General features: G+C 40.2%; 1 protein-coding gene across 3 annotated transcripts in view; it reads left to right on the forward strand.

Moving 5' to 3' along the window:
- Positions 1–21562, forward strand: part of EXOC4 (exocyst complex component 4) — a 752259-nt gene that overhangs the window by 33153 nt on the left and 697544 nt on the right. For all 3 annotated transcript variants that reach the window (XM_039243428.1, XM_039243437.1, XM_039243444.1), the window contains exons 3-4: positions 1040–1234; positions 18776–18960. In XM_039243428.1, the coding sequence (XP_039099359.1) occupies positions 1040–1234; positions 18776–18960 (380 nt within the window). The remainder of the gene's footprint in view (positions 1–1039; positions 1235–18775; positions 18961–21562) is intronic.

Raw genomic sequence — 21562 nt, forward strand, 5'->3', positions numbered from 1 at the left:
GAAAATGTTGAAATTTAGTTTTCTAATCACCAGTAGCATAGTGTTCATGAGTATGTGTCCTACACCAGATCTTGTGGAAGACAAATTTTCAATGATTAGAAACATGGTAGACTTTCTAGGGTGAAGGAGCTGTCCTGTGTAATATGGTTTGGATTATACAGGTATCTTACACTTGCTAAAATTCATCAAATGGTACATCATGTATTCATAAATTTCACCTAAAACAAAAAGCAAAACTAAACCAATAGTAAATTCGAATTTAAAATTACATGTGAGCACTGTCAAAAGTACATGAGAGTATTTCTGTGAATTGGGAAAGGTCCTGATTCTCTTGATTTCATGTCGTAAAAAATTGAAAAGCCTTAAAACTATGAAGATGAAAAGGTGCTCATCATGTACAACGTGACACCCCTTCTGCTCCTGGCCCTCCTGTTTTGTGGAGCTGTGCCACACTGCTCACTAAGCTGCAGATCCATGAGAACGTGGTGTCTTATTTAATATCTAAAACTCCTTGGTATGTCCTAATGTTTTTATTTTGAGACTGTTTCTGGATATGTCCACTCTTTTCTGGAACGTGGGCTTATTTTTGTGTTAGTTGAGCTGAACGCACAGTTCCTTGGCTGTAAGCTTTAGCTGAAGTTGTAGATCTAGGACGGTCCACGTGAGCTATTGGGAAGGAATAATAGTGTGGACTCAATCAGTCATTCCCTTTTAGATATGTTAATATCCATGGGCACTCCGTGTCTTCAGAGTGCTCTATATCCTAAGAAACTTCTTCTAGATTCACTCCAAAGGTAGGTTAGGAGCAGTTTTCTCATTTCACAGGAGAGCAAATACACACAGAGGTGGAGACCCAGCCATGCGACTCAGTGTCAGAACCAGGATTAGAAGTTTGCAAGCCAGCCAACCACGGGGAATTGGTGGGAGGGGGAATTAGGAACTGTTACTTGTAGTGACACCAGTGAAAACTGCTAACCAGATTATAGGTTTAGGATGGCGAGACTCGGGACTGACACAAGGTTGAATCTGTTTATCGTAGGTGAAAGAGAATCTGCTTTCGTGCAAGATGCTGTTGCACTGTAAACGGGATGAGCTCCGGAAGTTGTGGATTGAAGGAATTGAACATAAGCACGTCCTGAATCTGCTGGATGAAATCGAGAACATCAAGCAAGTGCCTCAAAAGCTGGAACAGTGCATGGCCAGCAAGCACTATCTCAGTGCCACCGACATGCTGGTGAGAGAGCCATCTATGTGAAGCATCATTTCTGCTAAGATAGGGAAGCCCCTACTCTCATTCTCTGAATGCTGTCTTTCATGTAGCACATTACAGACTGCCTGGCCTCTTGGGATTTGCGAGCCCTTGCAGGTGAAGCCTCCCTGGTTCTGTTCCTAATTTCAGTGTTTGAAACATTAGGCGATTATTTAGGTATTACCTGCCTTTGGGACAAGGGCAAGGTGCGTAATGGCAAGAAACCGGCACCTAAATCCTGTTGGCATGGTAATGAGAGATGTTTGAATTTCAGAAGAAGGTGGCTAATGAATCCCATTTTATTTTATTTTTTATTTACTTACTTTTTTAAAGTAGGCTCCATGTCCAGCGTGGGGCTTGAACTCACAACCCCAGGATCAAGAGTTGTATGCTCTACACTGACTGAGCCAGCCAAGTACCCCTCATAAACCCCATCTTAAAAAATGAAGTCTGTGTGAGAGACAGCTTTAGGATATTTACAGACTTAACATTCCACAAATTCTTTGAAGGGATTGTTACATGAGGGCTTTGTCTTTTCCTTTAAACTGATGAGCAAGAAAATAATTTTGGAGCAATAATTCTGGAAGTGACTTTTCAAGCAAGCACACCCCACAGCCTAGCCTTTAGCCTCTGAGTCGGGTCCATTCTGTTACCTTTTTTTTTTTTTTAAAGTAAGCTCTACACCCAGTATGAGGCTCGATCTCGTACCCCTGAGATCAAGAGTCACATGCTCTACCAACTGAGCCAGCTGGGCACCCCCCTTCCGTTACTTTTTGAATCAAAAATGAAAATTCAGAGAATGTTGTAACTGGTGGTGCATCTGCTGAGTGTCAAGAAGATGGATAAAATACAATACACCTCTTGTCTCCTAAGAATCCTAACTTTCCCAGGGCTGGTGGCTCTTAGAGGGCTGCTCTATCTACTCCCCTCTTTCCACATGAGGACCCCACTGCCATCATACCCTGAGCTGCCTGGGGACTCCAGAAGCCCTCCGTAGCAGGTGACTGCATTTGGTTCCTCTTTTCCGCAGTAGGCGAGAGTCTCTTGTCTTTGTTTCACTGAATTAGATTGGGTGTAACACTGGAAACAAAAAACTCTGAGACAATTTGGTGGGAGGAGCAGGCTAAATCCTCCAAATTGTTCCAATTTAGATTGCTAAAAAGAATTTTGCTAGAAGTCCTTCATGAGAACCTGTTCAGGGAATTTGGTAACCAAGACGTGATATGAACTGTGATATTCGATCATATATTAAAACCTGGCGTGTGATAGGAGTGAACAGTGAGCAGTCCATGGAACCAGTCCGCTACAAGGACAGGAGGAGGTGTGGAATGCCACTGGTGTGTTCTCTCTGCCTGTTGTCCTCAGTGTCCTCCCGGAGACTGTTGCTTTCACAAGCAGTTGCGGTTTCGGGTGTTTGGGGGAGAAGAAGGGGTGTGGGCTGTGGCCTACATCTTTCCAGCTTTGCAGAGGAAAAATTTTTAAATTAAAAAATGCAAGGGTAGGGGCGCCTGGGTGGTGTAGTCAGTTAAGCATTTGACTTCAGCTCGGGTCATGATCTCATGGGTCATGGGTTTGAGTCCCGCATTGGGCTCTGGGCTGACAGCCCAGAGCCTGGAGCCTGGTTCAGATTCTGTGGTCTCCCTTTCTCTCTCTGCTCCTTCCCTGTTTGTGCATGCTCTCTCTCTCTCTCTCTCTCTCTCTCTCTCTCTCTCTCTCTCTCTCTTTCTCTCGCTCTCTCTCCCCACCCCCCCTCTCTTTTTCCCTCAAAAATAAACAAATAAACTCTAAAAAATGGGTAGGGTCTAGATTGGGCCAGCTTGAGTACTGTAATTGTCAGTTCTAACTAAAATCATGTGGTTGGGAGGAGTGGGGTAGGAAGAAGACCATTTAACTCCAGAAAGGGGTGAATATATGAGCTGTGTTGCCCAGAAGTTCCTTATTTTCTCTATTTGTTGTTTATATATTCTGGACACTAATATTTTGTCAGATGTATTTGAAATATCTTGTCCTAGTTAGTGGTATATATTTTTACTTTGTTTATGAAGCCCTTTGTTACAAAGAAGTTTTAAAATTTAGTGCAATAAGATTTCTTTCTTTTTTCCTTTATCTGATTTTCAAGAAACATTTTTTCTATCCCACTGTCTTCTAGAGAATCTACTATGTCTTCTTTAATTCATTTGGAATCTATTTCCGTATATGATATAAACTATGGATCTAATTTTATCTTCTATATAAATAGCCACTTGGCTCAGACCACTTGCTAAATTTATTTCCTACTGACTTCTAATGCCATCTTGGTCACATACCAAGTTGTCACGTATATGTGGGACTGTTTCTGAGCTCTTCATTTTTGTTAATTGGTCTTGTCTATATGTGCACCCAACCATGCTGTTTTAATCACTATTATTTTATGATATATCTTGATGGCAGGTGGAGATGTTCCCTCACCTTGCTTCTCAGAATTGCTTGTGCTATTCTTGGCCTTTTACTCTTCTATATGAATTTTAGTATCGGCTTGTCACATCCTGCAAGAAGTGTCATGAGATTGATTCAGTGTAAGAATGTCATCTTCATTTACTGAGTCTTTCAGTGAACAGGATAGGCCTCACTTGTTGGTATCTTCATTTATGTTCTATATAATAATGCTTAGTAATACGTTCCTTAGAGGTATTAAGTATATTTTATTGCCAGCTATCGTATTTTTTAAAACAGTGGCTCTTTATTAATAACAACTTCTAGTTATTTGTTAGTGATGAAGGGATGTGGTAGATGTTTAATTGATTGTATGTCCCTGAACCTAATCCCAATCCTGTCTGCCTGGAAAATGATGATTTATTCTTTATGGCTTAACTCAGATTTCTTTAGCTCTCTGAATGTCCCAGGTGGTTAGATGCTTTTGTTTTTCCAAAAAATTAGACATTTGTTTTTATTGTGGTTAAGAATACTTGACCTGAGTAGATGCTTTTTTGTTTGTTTGCTTCCATAAGCTGCATGTACTTCCTTGTAATACAGTTGCTTTGGTTTGTATGGTAGGTCATTTGAGGGTGAGGGCGATATCTTGTTTATTTTTGTCTGCCCTGTGCTGAGCACTGTGGGCCTCATATAGTCAGGGTTCGCAGATCATTAGCCAAATGGGTAACTGTGTGAAAGACTTTAATATCACTCTACAGAGAATAAATATAAATAGGGTGTTTCCTCTCTACAGGCTCTGGTCTGATTTTTCTCTGGTTTTGGTGTTTGTTTTAATGGCAGACTTTTCTAGTTTCCAGCCTTTCCCTTTTGCAATATTTACACGAACAAAAAAACCAATAATTATAATAACAGCCAATAGGTACTGAATATTCACTATGTTGTTACATTTTAAAAATACATTTGTTAACACGTTTATTTCTTATAGTGACCTAATGAAAGAAGGGTTTCTCATGTGCTCTCCATGCTTCTGACGAGGTTGTTGTTTTGTATAATCTGAGGAGTTGGCGTATCCTAATGTACAATGAAGATTTCATGAATGTAGGATTAAAGGTATGCTTAAAAGGTTGGAAATTTTCTCCAATTTGGCCTTTTGTATGAGTGAATAGTAAGGTCTATAATTACTCTTTCATTGGACTTGATGTGAAAAAATAATCATATTTCCTTTCCCCGTGGCTATGTGCTATTAGAAGTAAAATCTACTTCAGGCATCTCAAGGGTCAAATTGAAACATCCTTGCCAGAAGACATCAGAGGAAAGTGAAGACAAAAAAATCGAGTCTTTCAAAACTCTCCGATTTCCCTGGATTTTATCAAAAGATTTTGCATTTCCATTGTAAGGCAGGTGCAGATGCCCAGTAATTTAATCCCTACTCATGTTCATAAATCCAGAGTAAATAAATCAGTGGTGACCCATGTCTCTTGTCAGCTCCTGCAATTCCTCCTCTACCATCACGCTGGCCTGATAGCTATAGACTTGGCTTCTAGATGGGATATTTATTTCTTCTTTTGATATGATAACCTGAGTATTGCATAAAATAATTAAATTGTCATGACAGCGAATGTCTGCAAATAGGCATGGCCTTTTGTTTCCTTCTTCAAGGTAAACAGCTGCTGTTAGCTTATGAAAAGCTAAGAGTGGCCCAACAAGAAGCCTGTATCCGTCACATTGAAATCAGAGACTTGATTAATATTGTAGCCTGTAGCTTTGCGATATGTACGGTTTAAATTAGACCTCTGCAGTCATTGTGCGGGCTTGATGCAAGCACATTAATGACATAATTTCTGGTTGCTGCATCACATTTCTGCAGTCTGTCCTTTGTATTCCACTCACATTAATTGAAGTAATTTTGCCAGTGAAGCGTGTTTCAAACCTCTGCATTTAAATTGAAATTTTAATTCCCTTATTGTCTTGAAAAGACGGCGGAAGATGCCTTGTTACAGGTTTCATTATCACTCAGAACACTCCAGCTGCTGGTTCTAATGTACAGTGACTGATTAATTCCGGGAAGAATTATTAATATAAGAATAGCCGCTTCTTCCCAGTGGCATGAGCTAACCAGGAAGGTATTTTACGATAGTTAATGTTTTTGTGAACTTTTTTTAAAGGAAAATTTATGTGGAAGTCTGCATCACATGAAAACTGTACAGATGAGCTTCGCACACTACTTACCCAAGTTCTGATTTATCAACCCATAGAAGTCAACTCATAATTGCATTCAATCAGTGGAAATGAAGCTGGTGTGAGTAGTTTGGAGGCACTTGAGCCAAGCTGACTGTCACATGGCCTGGGATGACATTTTCTCACTTCTAAGTCTTCCTGAGATTATAGAGATTTTAAATGTCTCTTGTTTTCTTATTTCTATTTAAAAAAAAAAAATCATAGCCGTGTAGTGATATAAGGATTATTATAACTGCTTAGATTTACGTAGTTGTCTTCCTCCCAGAGAATCCCAGAGTGCTTTGAGAGAATGGTGTGCTGGAATTATATCACTTATACTGAAAACGTAGCCACATTGGGCATAAAGGGAGTAAAGTGGCTATTTAATCTCGTGGTTTTACTAAGCCATTATAATAAAAATATATTTGTAATGTTTTCACCCTTTTTGTTTATTGTATAACAATCAAGGTTGTGAATGTCAGCCTTATTGTGGGTCAGATGGGCCTGTCCTTGGGTCCTGGCTTTGACTTTTACTAGCTGGATCACTTGGGGCTAATTGTTTGACTCTGCGGAAAGTTGGGAGTTGAGAATTACATCTACTCCCAAAGGTTGTTGAAGGGATTAAATGAGATACTAAGCTACTTATGTGAAGCACACACGGTATACACCGTAAGTGTTTAGAAATGTTATTTATAATGAATTACTTTAACAGATACTGTAAGAAGGATATGGTGATTGCTCCCATGTGATAATTTCAAAAACTCATAGGAGGTGGACTTGCTCTGAACTGGTAGAGTTCAAGTAGGGCTGGCTAGGTTAGGCATCATGGTTTCCTTCTTCCCTTAAGAAGGGAACATCCATCTGAATGAAAGACTGCCCCCATTTTATGCAGTCAAAAGGAGTTCTTGCAGGCAGAGATAAGATTTTTCTCTGAAAACAGGGGTGCCTGGGGCTGGCTCAGTCGGTGGAGCATGTGACTCTTGATGTCAGGGTTTTGAGTTCAAGCCCCACATTGGGTGTAGAGTTTACTTAAAAAAAATCTTAAAAAGTTTTTTTTTTCCTCTGAAAACAAAGCTAGTCTAATCTAACACACGCACAGAAGAATGATCAGGACCCCAGAGTTCTTTGCCATATATTTGGGATTTGACATGGATAAATTTCAGATCCTGTGTCAATCAACTTTTTGGCCTACTTCAGCGATATGTTCATAGCAATGCAAATTGTCAGTAAACTAAGATCAGTTTCTTGCAAAATTGACTCTTAGGTAACTACGTGTGTTTTCCTGCTGGTATTGTAAGTAGATATAAGCCAGTTCATTATTGGAGGATGCTTATCAATAGTGTTGATGTTAGTGTTATAAAGTAGTCGATGTTAAGCTCTTCTTTCTGTCAGTGCTTAGATGGTAGGACCAGTGGACCAGCAAGCTTGTTCTTTTTGCTGCCATTAGAACTGTCATTAGCAAATAGACAAATTCTTCTTTTCTCATGTTGTGGGCAGGGAAGGGGTGATCATGCATCTACTATCAAATGATTAATGTGCAAGAAAGAAAAAGGGGGCCAAAGTGCATCCCTTTCATCTGGTCTGAGAGTTTTTGAGATCTCACAGGACTGTTTTTTCTCATTATGTCTGTGGGAATGGTATTAAGGTAAAAACTCTATAAATATCGAGAGCTGGAACATTCTAGTGAACTTATTGACCTTAACTTGAAACTGGTAAGTGACTGCAAAAATGTTTCAATATTCCATATAGATTTCTCTACACATGATAAAAAATATATCCGTGATCAATAATGAAATAGCCACCATTAAGCCCATCTAGTTCTAGTGTAGAATATTGATTTGAAAGACCAGTGCCAATATTCTGTACTAATAACAGGAAAGAATCAGGCACATGTCTTGGTAGACTTACAAAGAATGGAATGACGCCATTGCTGATGACTTGCATTGTTGGGATATATATCTGAATGTGTGCCCTTAACCTTGAAGGAGTTTACGTGCTAATATGGAGAGACAGAGGAACAAATAAAGAGTCTCATATCGCAATGAGCATAACAAGAAATTGGGGATCAGGAACATTGGGGTTGGAGGTAGGGTAGCGTGGTTTGCTTTTTAAATACGGTAGTCAGCTATAACTGCTTCTAGCTGAATTTGGGACCCCTTCATTCCTTCAAACACTTATATCTGATCTTTTCAAAAAGATTTAGGAAGAGCTGAAAATAAAGTTATTAAACAAGAAACCTTGGTGTTTGTCTGGAATCAAATGAGTAGGCTTAATGTGGCACCTGTATTTTTCTCTTTGAGAGTAAAAGTACAGAGCTTGTAAACTATTTGTATTCGTGCTCAATGCCCTTTTTCATTTATATTTGTTTTTGAAGGCTAAGGTTTGACACTGTTTGAAAGGCACCCAGTTATTGTATTAGCTTCCCTTCCCTTTTATTTTGTTCTTTTATCTGCTCTTCTTTGCCTCTTTAAAGCAAATAGAAATTTTGTCACTAATTTTGTCACACTAAACCTCAAAAGATTCAGCAATTTTCAATTGCCTTGCCTGGCTGTAGGGCAGTGACTCCCAAACTCTGCACATTAGGGACTTCTTGAAGAAATCTAAAGCCCAGGGTACACCCTACTCTGATGACCTTGAAATCGCTGGTTGTGGGACACTAACTTCAGTAACTTGACATTCTCCAGGTGATTCCATTGTAGAGATAAATGTGGAACTGTAAATCTAGGGTAGGGCCTATGCTATGCAACAGAGTAAAACTGTCTTGGACATCCTTTAAAACTGGCTTTGAGGGGTTAGAAACCAAGTACAAGTAAAGCCTTGGATTGTGAGTAACTTGTTCTGTGAGCGTTCCACAAGATGAGCAAACATTTCTAAGAAATTTTAACTTGATCAATGAGTGATATTCTGCAATATGAGTAGTACGTGACACTGAATGTCACATGATCACAACTGAGCCAGTAGGTTTTTTAAAAAAAATTCTTTTTAATCTTTATTTATTTTTGAGAGTGAGAGGGAGACAGAGTGTGATCTGGGGAGAGGCAGACACAGAATCTGAAACAAGCTCCAGGCTCTGAGCTGTCAGCACAGAGCCTGATGCAGGGCTCGAACCCATGAACTGTGAGATAATGGTCTAAGCTGAAGTCCGACACTTAACTGACTGAGCCACCCAGGGGCCCCAAGCCATTGGTTCTTGAAATTCACTTTGATATACAAGTGCTTTCGATTACAAGCATGTTTCCAGAACAAATTATGCTCAGAAACCACTGAGCTTTACTGTGTTTGCATGAGATGGACTTCATTTTTGTAGAAATGTTGTAGCTTGAAGTTGCTTGGTTGCCATCCTCTGTTGCAGGTTTTGGATAGAGCTGACGAGTATTTGGCCCTACTCTGATAATTTGGTAGTAGGAATGTTGTTGAATGGTTAAATTAGATGCTCTCCGGGTTTGGGTGACCTTGAACTCTTCAGGGCTTGTCTTCTTAGTGCTCTGCTTCCTATTTTCTTACTGTGGTTTCTTATTTTGAATTGTGCTGGGATTTCATGGGTTGAAATTGGGGCACAGGTTTACTCACTGACAAATGGTGGCTAGCTACATTGTGGTGTAGTGCAAACAGAATGGATTTGGAAGCAAGACGTTCTTAATTCCAGTCCTAACTCAACAACTCACTAGTTCTGTGAGCTTTGACAAATCTCTTTCTCTCCCTATTATTTAGTATTCTTTTCTCTAGAGTGAATATACAAATACCCTGTCTAGATTGTAGAATGGCTGTGAGAATAAAAGTGAAAGGTTGTAAGGTTACTGTGCTTTGTAAAATATGAGGCAATCTACAAATTTAAAAAGGTCTAAGTAACATCATCATCACTATGACACAGGGCCAGGTAAGAGAATAGCAGTCATCAGGGACTTGTTCATACTGAGCAGCCTTTCTGTCTCGGTGCCATTGTCACTAATGCATTCATCAAATTACCTGTGCGTGCATGCACTTCTATACACTTTCATCTGTAGGAGGAATAAACTAAGGCAAGAATAATACACAAGGCCTTCGCTGACCTCCTCTGTTGTGTTCTGGGTTTCAGCCTCACACATGGACTTGCCTAAACAGGTTTCTGATTGGTCATTGTGTGGCCAGATGGGGACTCTGTATATGTATAAATTGCTGCAGGTGACCACGCATGCTGATGGGAGCCCTCTGTCTCAACTTGATGATGATCTGGGAAGGTGGATCGGTAGTTTTTGCTTGGCTTGACTACATAGGAGGAGCTTGTGGAAATATGTTTTCTCTGTGATTTATCCCAGCACTCATTACTTGTTGTTCCTAGCTCTGAAAATGCAAAAAGCCACCTTCCTCTCGCATTCCTTTGTGGGATTTAAACAGTTGGTGTTAATAAAGAACTGTGTCAGTGCTGAGCATTTCTAATGGAATGGGGGCTCTTGGAGAGTGGGAAATTGTCTTGATTGAAGTGTGAGCCTGATGTGACTCTCAGAGACCTCCTTTGCCGACTCCTGAGAGAATTGTTCTGTAACTTTTTCTTGCCCCAGAATAACAAATAAGATGACAGAACTAAGTGGCTTTGGGACCCTTTGTCAAATGAGGATATCTTTCCTAGTGGTCTCATCTCTTGCATTTTAGAGTAGAAACCTAGGATTTAGTGCTGTTTCTGGAGCACTGATGGGAACTGAGACTTGGAAGGACCATTAGCTAGGAGCAAAGAAGGATTTTTTTTTTTTTTTAAGTTTATGTATTTATTTTGAGAGAGAGAGATAGAGACTGAGCAGGGGAGGGGCAGAGAGAGGGAGACAGAGAATCCCAAGCAGGCTTTGTGCTGTCCGTGCAGAGTCCGATGTGGGGCTCTAAGTCACAGACTGTGAGATCATGACCTGAGCTGAAACCAAGAGTCAGATGCTTAATTGACTGAGCCACCCAGGTGCCCCATTGGATTGTTTTGTGTGTGTGATTGTGTGATCTTGCCCAGAAGCCGTTGACAAAGTCATTATGAACTGATCTGTTATAAATCCGTTAGAATAAATAAGGCTCCAAATTTGGCATTATGTATTAGAAACTCTAAGTATGTGCATTACTTTGGACTTGGAATACTACTTCTAGAATGATAAGAGTTAAGCATTTAATTATGTGATAAAAAATGTATCCAGGGGTAATTATCACAGGAAAATTTATGAAAGTCAAAGAAAATACCATTTACTTTGTATGGGGAAATGGTTTAAGTCATTTGTGGAATATTCATTTTATGGAATAGTATGAATGCTAAAAATATATTGGTAATAGGCAGATGTTCCCAATGTATTGCCAAATGGAAAAAAAAACCTATTTAGAAATAATAATACTTTTTAAAAACTTTGTATGGAAAATCATGTGGAAGGAATCAGATTAAAACATATTTTACCTGATGAGTGAGAATGTGGACCATCTTTTTCCTTTGGGATTTTGTGTTTTTTGAGTTTTCTTGATCATATATTTTTATAATTTGGAAGAAAAAATAAAGGTTAAGAAAGTACATTCCTGGGCCTTAGGCCTTACTCTCCTCTCTCTCTCTCTTTTTTCTTTTCTTTCTTTCTTTTTTTTTTTTAATTTTTAACATTTTATTTTATTTTTGAGACAGAGACAGAGCATGAGCTGGGGAGGGGCAGAGAGAGAATGAGACACAGAATCTGAAACAGGCTCTAGGCTCTGAGCTGTCAGCACAGAGCCCAAAGTAGGGCCGAACCCATGGACCGCAAGATCATGACCTGAGCCGAAGTCGGACGCTTAACTCACTGAGCCACATAGGCGCCCCACTCTCTCTTTTCTTTAATCTGTGAAATTGGGGTAGGACTCCAGTCCTGACAGCCTTTAAATGTCTCTTATAATAGAAAACTCAACATTTCATTCCTCAGATACTGTCATTCTCTGAGACTTGGACTTAGGGAATATCTTAGATGATTTGGACACCCGTACTTGACAAGAAGAAAGAAAATCCCCCTAAGATTTCTGCTTAAATTGTGGGAATTATTTGTGGTACAGTGCACTGATGTTTAGGAAAAAACAAAACCCTAAAAGGTAGGGGGTAGCCCCAAAGACAGCTCAAGAGCTAGCTTAGTCAAATGGTATGCTTTTAAACCAAGTCTGTGTTTCAGAGCAGTGGTAGGATGAGCTCTTTGTTGAAATCAGAAGTCATATTTGATCTCTTGTGAGTTTTGTTTTCTGAGATACATTTGAAGATACTTTAAAGAAGAAATTCACAAGTAAAAGGGCTTTTCTTTGACAGCACTTCATCTCACAGACCCCCCTCCACTCATTCACTTATCAATAACTTCATCTCATTTGCTTTATCCTGTAAATTCCATTAGCTCCACGGCAGTCTATTGCATTAAGCCTTCACTACCTAATATCACCTCATTTACATTGACACATGCTTGACCTCAGCCCTTCTCCTCTCTTTGCTAATGCACCAACAAGCGCTGATACCTCTCTGGAGCATTATCATTCGGCTGTTAGCACAACTAATAACAACCCTTCATTTGAACTGATGAAGGTTTATTAAATAAAAACATGTAATAACCTCAGCAGTAATGAAAGGAGAATGGAAGTAGACAGCATCCTGTTTTTAATGGTGAGAGCACGCTGACTCTGCATTATAGGTATTGGCTTTCTGGAGGGAGAAAGGGCACCTGAGTGGGGCTGATCAATATTCTGCTAGCAGATGACTTTCAGCATGGGCATTTTTTTGATTGCCTGATTTGATCACCGGGTTGGCTGCAGGCTGAGGAGTTAGGGTGGGAAAAAAGTGTTCTTGCTCCAGGCGCTTGGCCTCGCCCCTGTGATGCAGCCTCCTCGGGAAGTCTGTCTTAAGTTCCCACTGTCAGTAGCCTGGAGGCCTGCAGTCAGTGGCAAAACAGACCACTGGGAGCCTGACCTTCTCCAGTAAAGCTGAGATCAGGGATTCTCTTTTTCCTAGAGATCCCCGGAGACTCCTCCAAACCTCCACTATAGCCCTGAGCCTTGCAGGGGCTCCCTTATTCTGCTTCGTCTGTCCTTCACTCTGCCTCCCAACTTCCCTGCCCCCTCCCCCTCACCATTTTGTATGAAGAGCAGTCTAAGCCATCCTCTATGTGTGTCCCCTGTGGTGGCTGCTGCCATGTTTTAAACACAAGCTGAGTGGAAGTTGTGACTGAGTTTATATTTAACAGGATTATGATCCGCAAAATCCTTTGGGATCACATGGTTGTGGTTTTAGGTCACACACATATATAATATTCTGCAGTTAAAATTTTCCTCGATTCTCTGAGGCAGGTAACCCTACAGAACGCAGCGTTCTGTAAAGGCCACAGTGTCCTACAAACAGCACTGTGATGTCCTAGATGTACCGCGGTGTTCAGATCTCCCAAAACTATGAGATTAAACCGTACGACATGGCCAATATTGGATCATTGTTGACTTGTAAGAGTTTTCCTGTGGTTCAGATTTCAAACTAATACATGTAAAAGAGTGTGTTTTTGATTGGTGGTGGTGTTTAAAGCTGTTTGTTGTTGTTGTTTTGGTTTTGGTTTTTTAAATATTTCCGTCTGATAACCACACTACTGCTTTGGGCACTGTGGTATAGTAAAATGACAATGTTTGGTAAGTGATTGGTCTGGGGTTCTTGGTGATAAACATCCTTCCTGCTTGTGTAAAGGTGGGTTTGGCTCATTCTGAGTTCAGAGGGAGACTTCTTATGCCCACCTAGGACTCCTTGAGCCCTCTATGTGGAGACTTCTGGGTACAGGGCTGTTTTGAGGAGGCACCAGAGGTGCCTTCTAGCAGCTTAGGGGCCCAGATTGGCCAGGGGCGTGGGCACTAAGTAAATGTCATACTCCAAGGCCTGCTGCTTTTGTTGTTCATAGCCACAGTTTTTTGGTGTTCTTGGTTGAGACTGTTCAGCAAGTTTAACTCGTGTCTTACGTGGTATAGGAAGGGCGAAGGTATCCATTCTCTGGAGTAGCCTAATTTCGTATCTAAAAAGATACGCATCTGTAAGTTGAGCCAACGAGACATTTGCAGAATGGTTATGTTGTCTTACTCGAAAAATACTTCCTTAAGGGAGGCATACAGACCTATTGAAAAGGGATAAAACATGTTGGAACCATGTAATTATCAGAGTCCTGAAGGAAATACTTGTTTTAGACTCAACAGTGGCAACACATTTGCTTTCTTTAGGGAACATTATTGCCAAAATAAGCATTTTCCTTAGCTAGCAGGTGGTTTTAGTTAGAAATGGTTACTAATGTCAGTTACCATTGTGTCTCTCCTCTCCCCAACTAAAATAATAATATTATAATAATATATAAAAAATAATAAACTGGTATTTCTTCGGTGAAGCCAACTGAATGTTGGAGAATGGCCGACTTTCCTCCAAAACATTTCAAGTGGTCTATGTTAAAGCACAAAACTAGATCTTTTTACTTAATTGAGTGACACTAGCAAAAGATGAACACTTAGCTATGAAGTACTAACTTCCTAGTTTAAACTGGAAGGAAATTGACGGGCACCTGGGTGGTTCAGTCGATTAAGCGTCTGACTTCGGCTCGGGTCATGATCTCGTGGTTCACGAGTTTGAGTGCTGCTTGGGCTCTTTACTAGTGAACTGTTGTCCTGAATGTCGTCTATTTGATTTTTCATCTGGTATGTCTTGTTCGGTAATAGTATATATTTATTTGATGTTGAATGTTGTGCTTAAGAACCCGATTTCAGTAATTTCTCATAGCAACTCACAAGTGAGACCATTTTGTTGCTGTCTACTTTAATCCATCTTCATCTCTTGAGTTCTTGTTAATGTTTCATTAGTGTTATTTTAAAAAGTGCTCTGTAGACATTAAATTTGGAAAACAGTGAAATGATTCATAAAATGATCACATTAATATAAAAAACCTCTTTGGTTGTGTTTTTACCGGTTGTGTTTTATCCATCTAAACGTAGATGGATATTTAATGATTTTTTTTAAGATTTTATCTTTAAGTAATCTCTATACCCAGTGCGGGGCTTGAATTTACAACCCTGAGATCAAGAGTCGCATGCTGTACCATCTGAACCAGCCAAGCACCCCAAGGATGTTTAATGGTTTCTATTAAAGCCTGAATGTTAGTAAATGCCTGGAAACCAGGTCCTCCCTGTCCCCCATACAACAGAATTGACCATCAAAGATGGTTGGATGGTCGATGGACTGTTTGCTGTGCCACCAAGTTTTACTTATGTATAAACGTTATGATACATGCTTCTTGAAACCAGGTAAGATAAATGTCAGGTTTCTATAAACTGATGTTCTAGAGATCACATGTTGCGCTGATAACTGCTTTCTTAAAATCAGTTTTAGTACCACTTAGTAAGGTTAGAGTAGGGGAGGACAGTGCCCTTGCCTAGGTTTCATAATTACAACCTTTAATAAGTGAAGGCCAGGAAATTGGAACACTGTGTTTTCATATGAAAATAGGACTATGGTGGGGTGCCTGGGTGGCTCAGTCAATTAAGCGCCCAACTTTGGCTCAGGTCATGATCTCATGGTTTGTGGGTTTGAGCCCGCCTTGGGCTCTGTGCTGATAACTCAGAGCCTGGAGCCTGCTTCAGATCCTGTGTCTCCCTCTGTCTCTCTGCCCCTCCCCACTTTCTCTGTCTCTCTCAAAAATAAATAAAACTATTAAAAAAAAAAAAAAAAGACTATGCTGTCTTCTCTGTGGCATAATTTTCAAATGTTTGAAATTCTAAAATCACTCTTGATTATATATTATATAAATTGTACTTGTATTTTGGGTCAAGAAGACATATTCAGAAAATTTGTCATCTAAATGATTGTAATGGAAACAACAATTTACTGAAAACACTAGCATTAGCACATGTTAGTAACACCCCGTGAGGTTTCTTTAACCACAGAACAAATAGACTCTGTTAAACATCTGATTTCTAATTTCAGTGAGTGCTCACTATGTGCCAGGCACCATGTTAAGTGCCTTACGTATATTAAAAAAAAACAAAAAAAACAAAAAAACACTTCAATTAAGCAGCTTTGAAAATTGACATTATCCTATAATTTTGTTTTTGGAACATGAACTGTTTGGGTTAAAAATCTTCATGCAAATTCCTACAAACAAATTGAGTGTGGATGTGCAGTGGGTGGTTTTTAAGCTTAAATATCTCAGCAGGATTTAATTACCTGAAGGGATAAGGCTACATGATGGGCCAGTGGAGTACCAAATTATTTTTCATTTTCTGGATCTCGATGTCACTAAAGGTTAATGCATCCTCTTTTCGCCGTTAGAGACCCGAGTTAAAATCTATTTTAGAGCATAAGTGTAAATGAATTTGTTGTTGTTTTTCCTCCTTGGGGATGCAGTGGTCATTTTGCGAGGCTGCTTTTCCATTTGGAATTGTAGGCAGCTTGCATAAGGCCCAGGGGCTCCCGTCATGGGGGCGGTTACGAGTCAGCGCGAAAACGAACTGGCGGCTTTTGGGGCGGGGGCAGAGCTGGCCCAGGGCGTGCTGCTTTTTCATCCCTGTCTTCTTTCTTGGTTAACTCAAGGAAGCTTTCTTGCTACTGACATTTGATTATAGCACATCACAAAACAGGAGCTGTGTTTGTGGGTAAGCCGTTGCATTTTCCTCCCCCACCCCAGGCCACATGGTTATTCCGCAGCTCCCAGACTTTCTGTATCTGCTGCCCACGTGCTCCTCAGTGACCTTGTGCACTGGTGCGGGTCTGCGATCAACACTTTTGATCATTGATACGTTTCATGGCTTTCGTTATTTATTGCTTTTACTTAAACACCTCACTTTTTAGGAGCATTTTTATCTCCCTAATTACATCCACTGTTTTTACCCTGAAGTATTATTAGTGATTGCCTTTCTCTGGAACTTTCAGGAATATTTACAAGTATAAGGAAGCAGGGAGCAGTCAAAGCATAGGAATCCCTTTGGGGAGCTGGGTAGGGCTCTTCTCCCTCTGTTAGCTTGTAGTCCTCTCTTTTCTATTATTACTACAATTACACTCCTACTTCTATTACTATTATTACTTTGTTTTATTTTTACTAAATATAAGATATTGTCAAGTTACCTGACATACAGTGTAAACAGTGTGCTCTTGGTTTCGGGAGTAGATTCCCATGATTCATTGCTTAGTACAGTACGCAGTGCTCAGCCCAGCAAGTGCCCTCCACAGTGCCCATCACCCATTTTCCCCTCTCCCCATGTGCCCACCTGCATCAACCGTCAGTTTGTTCTCTGTATTTAAAAGTCTCTTATTTTGCCTCCCTCTCTGTTTGAAACTATTTTTTTCCCCTTCCCCTATTATTATTTTCTTCTCTTTTGTTTCTCTTTTGCTTTTATTTTTCTCCTAAGGAATAGTAAGAGTATATTCACTTTGTTATTTTCTTTAAAATCTGGATCTTGGGTGCCTGGACGGCTCAGTTGGTTAAGTGTGCGGATTTGGCTCAGGTCATGATTTTGTGGTTCTTGAGCTCAAGCCCTGTGTTGCGCTCTGTGCTGACAGGTTGGAGCCTAGAGCCTGCTTCAGATTCTGTGTCTCCCTCTCTCTGTCTCTCCCCTGCTCACTATCTCTCTCACTCTCAAAAATAAGTAAACATTAAAAAAATTTAAAAAAATCTAGTTCTTTATGGAAAGACAAATTTAATCTTCTATACGTGGATAAATGGGATCATATAAAACATATTTCACTCCCCTCTTTGCAGTTATTACTTTGGTTTTAAAGTGAGTTGAGTCCCTCATCTTCATGTGTTGTATGTGTTCCGACACCATTTTTACTCATCCAATCTTTTTTGTCTTAATCTCCCAAATTGCACTTCACTCCAGGAGTGTTTCCTTCTCTGTAGTTTATCTTCTGTTCACCATTCATATCCCATTTCTTCTATCAAACTGGATCAGGTCAAGGAGAGGTGATGACTTATTTTCTGCCTGAAGCCTTCACGTCAAAAATGCTTTTACGTGTGTGTGTGTGTGTGTGTGTGTGTGTGTGTATGTGTGTGTGTACAAGGAAGAGCAAGAAAGAGCCCGTCTCTGTGTTGACACACAGGTACGCTAACCAAGCCCTGACTCACAATCACAATGAGAATTAATTGAAACATTTATGCAGTGTGCTTTTATTTAGCTTTAGTCTTAAAAAGCTAAATGTGATTAAAAGTTGATTTCAGTTATTAGTATGTGGACTTGTGAGAATATGAATGACATAATTTAATTGGGGAGATCATCACACTTGTGTCTGTTAATAGGCAGTGTGTGTGGGAATAAATGATAACGTGCAGCGCTGCGGTGCTTTAGATGCCTTCATGTTTATCTTTTTTTTTTTTTAGTGAAAAGTTTTCCTCTATTCTTTTTTTTAGTTTTTAAAAATATAATTTATTGTCAAATTGGCTTACATTACAACACACAGTGCTCATCCCAACAAGTGCCCTCCTCAATGCCCATCACTCATTTTCCCCTCTCCCCCACCCCCAACCTCAGTTTGTTCTCTGTATTTAAGAGTCTCTTGTGATTTGCCTCCCTCCCTCTCTGTAACTATTTCTTTCCCTTCCCTTTCCCTATGTCTTCTGTTAAGTTTCTTAAGATCCATATATGAGTGAAAACCTGGTATCTGTCCTTTGCTGACTGACTTATTTCACTCAGCATAATACCCTCCAGTTCCATCCACGTTGTTGCAAATGTTTATGTTTAATAAGATTGTTTTCTTCAGCATTATTTCTCTTGGATGGTGCACCCTTCAAAGGCACAGCTAGGCCTAACCACGTTATACTCTTCAAAGTCTGATGTATGCTGATAAGGTTCATATAAATTCTCTTTTTCTTTTAAAAATAGTCTCTCGTGATTCTAATACTGCTGGGTTATGTAGTTGTCCTACTTAATCATTTTTTATTCTCTCTTCAGGTGTCAGCAGTGGAGTCTTTGGAGGGTCCCCTGCTCCAGGTGGAAGGACTGAGCGACCTTAGGTTGGAGCTTCACAGCAAGAAGATGAACCTCCACCTGGTTCTCATAGATGAGCTGCACCGGCACCTGTACATCAAATCCACTAGCCGAGTGGTGCAGCGGAACAAGGAGAAAGGGAGAGTGAGGTTGGTTCAGGAGCCCCTCTGCTTCAATGTCCTGTGGCAGTGGAGACATTTAAGGAACATTATTTGTTTCCCAGAATACTATTGTAGTTTATTTGCTTCTTGGTTTTGTTTTTTACTGTTTAACGTGCTGTCCCTGAAACTAGAAGATAGTTTTATAATAGCAAACACTCCATGTTCTGAAAGGCTGACATCCAGCGTTTCTTCATTCCTTCATTGCACATTTATGATGACCCTTTTATGCAAAGAGAGATAAGAAACCTACACTGTGGACTTTTGTACTGGATTAGAGATATTCTGGTATATCTCACAAGGAAGAGAAAAAGATCCTTAAGTTACATAGGACAGTCGGCCTAACTAAGAAATATAAGTGTGTGGACTGAAGTTGTAAGATTCTTTGTTACTCAGGGTTGTGTTCAGCTTTTGACAATCTTCTTTGTGGAATAGTTCGGGAGAGCTTCAGAGAGAACACTTTTTCCTTTATCCTTGGGCTGACCGTAGCATAGTCCCATACTGAAGGACTCAAGAAATTCATTGGGTTAGTCTAGACCTGGAAGGAAGTAAGAGCAGATCTTAAGGAAGTTAAGACAGGAGACTACTGACATTATGAACATGTATCAGATAGCTACGCATGTCATAGTACTTCCAACATTCCTTCAAAATAGCCATGAGATCTTTTCAGAGGGCACTTTAGCAGTACCTGTTGAAATACATGTGCTCATACCTTTTCATGCAGCTACAGAAAAGAGGAGCACTGGAAGCAGTGCATGCTGGGAATGAAGTCTTTGAAGTCCTATCCTGTTCAGACAAAAATTGCCAACTTTATGTGTGATGCTTCAATTCAGTCCGAGACCCTGACAGAAAGGGAAGTTTCTATCTCGTTTCCGCAGATGGGCACTAGAAAATCTTTTGCCAGGCACACAAATTGAGCTAAGAGTTATGTGCCGGAGACTTAACTTCAACACTGTATCTGAATAAATGTGCTAGTTCCTTAGCCGGGAGTGGTGTTGGGTGGGGGCGGTGCTAAGGCAGTTCCTTCCACAGTATGTGGTGGTAAATAGCAGGTCTGAATAGATTTCTTCCCATGTAAGGATTAAAAAAAAAAAAGACTCCAAAATACTCTGGGTCCTGTGAAAATATTCTATAACATAAGGGAAAATAAGTCTCAGAGAAGAACATTTGTTTGACAAAACAAGTTTATAAATCAAAACAGGAAAGTTTAAGATGCTTAAGCTGGAGTTTTCCAAAAGATGCAGGGTGATGTAATAGATGAGATTGTTTAAAATCACTACTCCTTCCTCCACTGTAGTGGGAGAAGTATACTTGCTGCTCTTTGATTTTTATGGGGTTTTTTTTGGGGGGTGGGGTTCTTGCTTTTGCTGATTGTTAAGCACGTGCCACAAGGAGGGGCTCTGCACGGGCTGTCTTGTGCCTTTGCCAGGACAGCGTCAGGCCCAGAGGAGGAAGAGAGCTACGTGGAACCGAGCTAAGGTCACCGGGCTGCCGAGCCTGGATCAGCCAGCCACCAACATATGTGCTTATTGGCGAACATGCCTCTTCTGTGGCTGTATGCAGCCAGCATGGAGCTTCTGTGAGAGGGTAACGCCGAGCTGTAAGAATGGAATTGGTAGAGATGCAGAAAGAACGAATGAAACATGAACAAGATGTAAGAACAGATGAAATAAAGCAGGGAGATTCAATCTTTGTTTAAAGCATTGGAAAGAAGACTTGAATCAGTGATGGGGAGGGAAAAGTTTCTTCATACAGAGGACAAAGACAGGATGATAAAAGAAAGATTTCATCCTCCTACATAGCTAAAGGTCGTTAGTGGATCCAAAAGCTGGAGAATAGTGATTTTAGTAATTCTGTAGAACAACACTAACATGAGAGTGGTTTGGGCTCAATTGTGTCCGCCTAAAATTTAGGTGTTAAAGACCTAACTGCCAGCGCTTCAGACTGTGACTAAGATAGAGGTAGGGTCTGTTAAGAGGTAAATAAATTAAAATGAGGTCACTGGGGTAGACCCTACTCCAATATGACCGCTGTCTATTTAAGAAGAAATTTGGATACAGACTTACCCAGAGGAACAATCCTGTGAAGACCTAGTCTGTAGACACCATCTACAAGGCAAGGAGAAAGTTCTCAGAAGAAATCAAGTCCCAATATCTTGATCTTGACTTCTGGCCTCCAGAACTGTAAGAAAATAAACTTCTGTTGGTTAAGCCACCCAGTCTGGGGTACCTCATCAGGGCAGCCCTAGCAAACGAATACACAGAAACAGAGGTGACAATTACAATGTAAATAAAGAAGACTACTTAAACAGAAGAAAAAACAAAAAGACCTTGGTCTGCAAATCAAAAGGATTTAAGGTAAAATTGATGTAAAAGCTTACTCTTAGATATGATCAGGAGGTCTTTATGCATTGTAAAAAAATTCTGTGAGGACTAGGAAGAAAAATTGTCATCTCCTGTGACAGAGAGTTATTTGCCCATCCGATATCCATTTGGCTCTTCTTCATTTTTTTTTTTTTTTTAAATGTTTTTATTTATTTCTAGGAGAGAGAGAGAGAGACAGCATGAGCAGGGGAGGGTCAGAGAGAGAGGGA

The sequence above is a fragment of the Hyaena hyaena genome, unplaced genomic scaffold (genome assembly GCF_003009895.1).
Source record: "Hyaena hyaena isolate Hyena2069 unplaced genomic scaffold, ASM300989v1 scaffold_8, whole genome shotgun sequence".
Classification (NCBI taxonomy): Eukaryota; Metazoa; Chordata; class Mammalia; order Carnivora; family Hyaenidae; genus Hyaena; species Hyaena hyaena.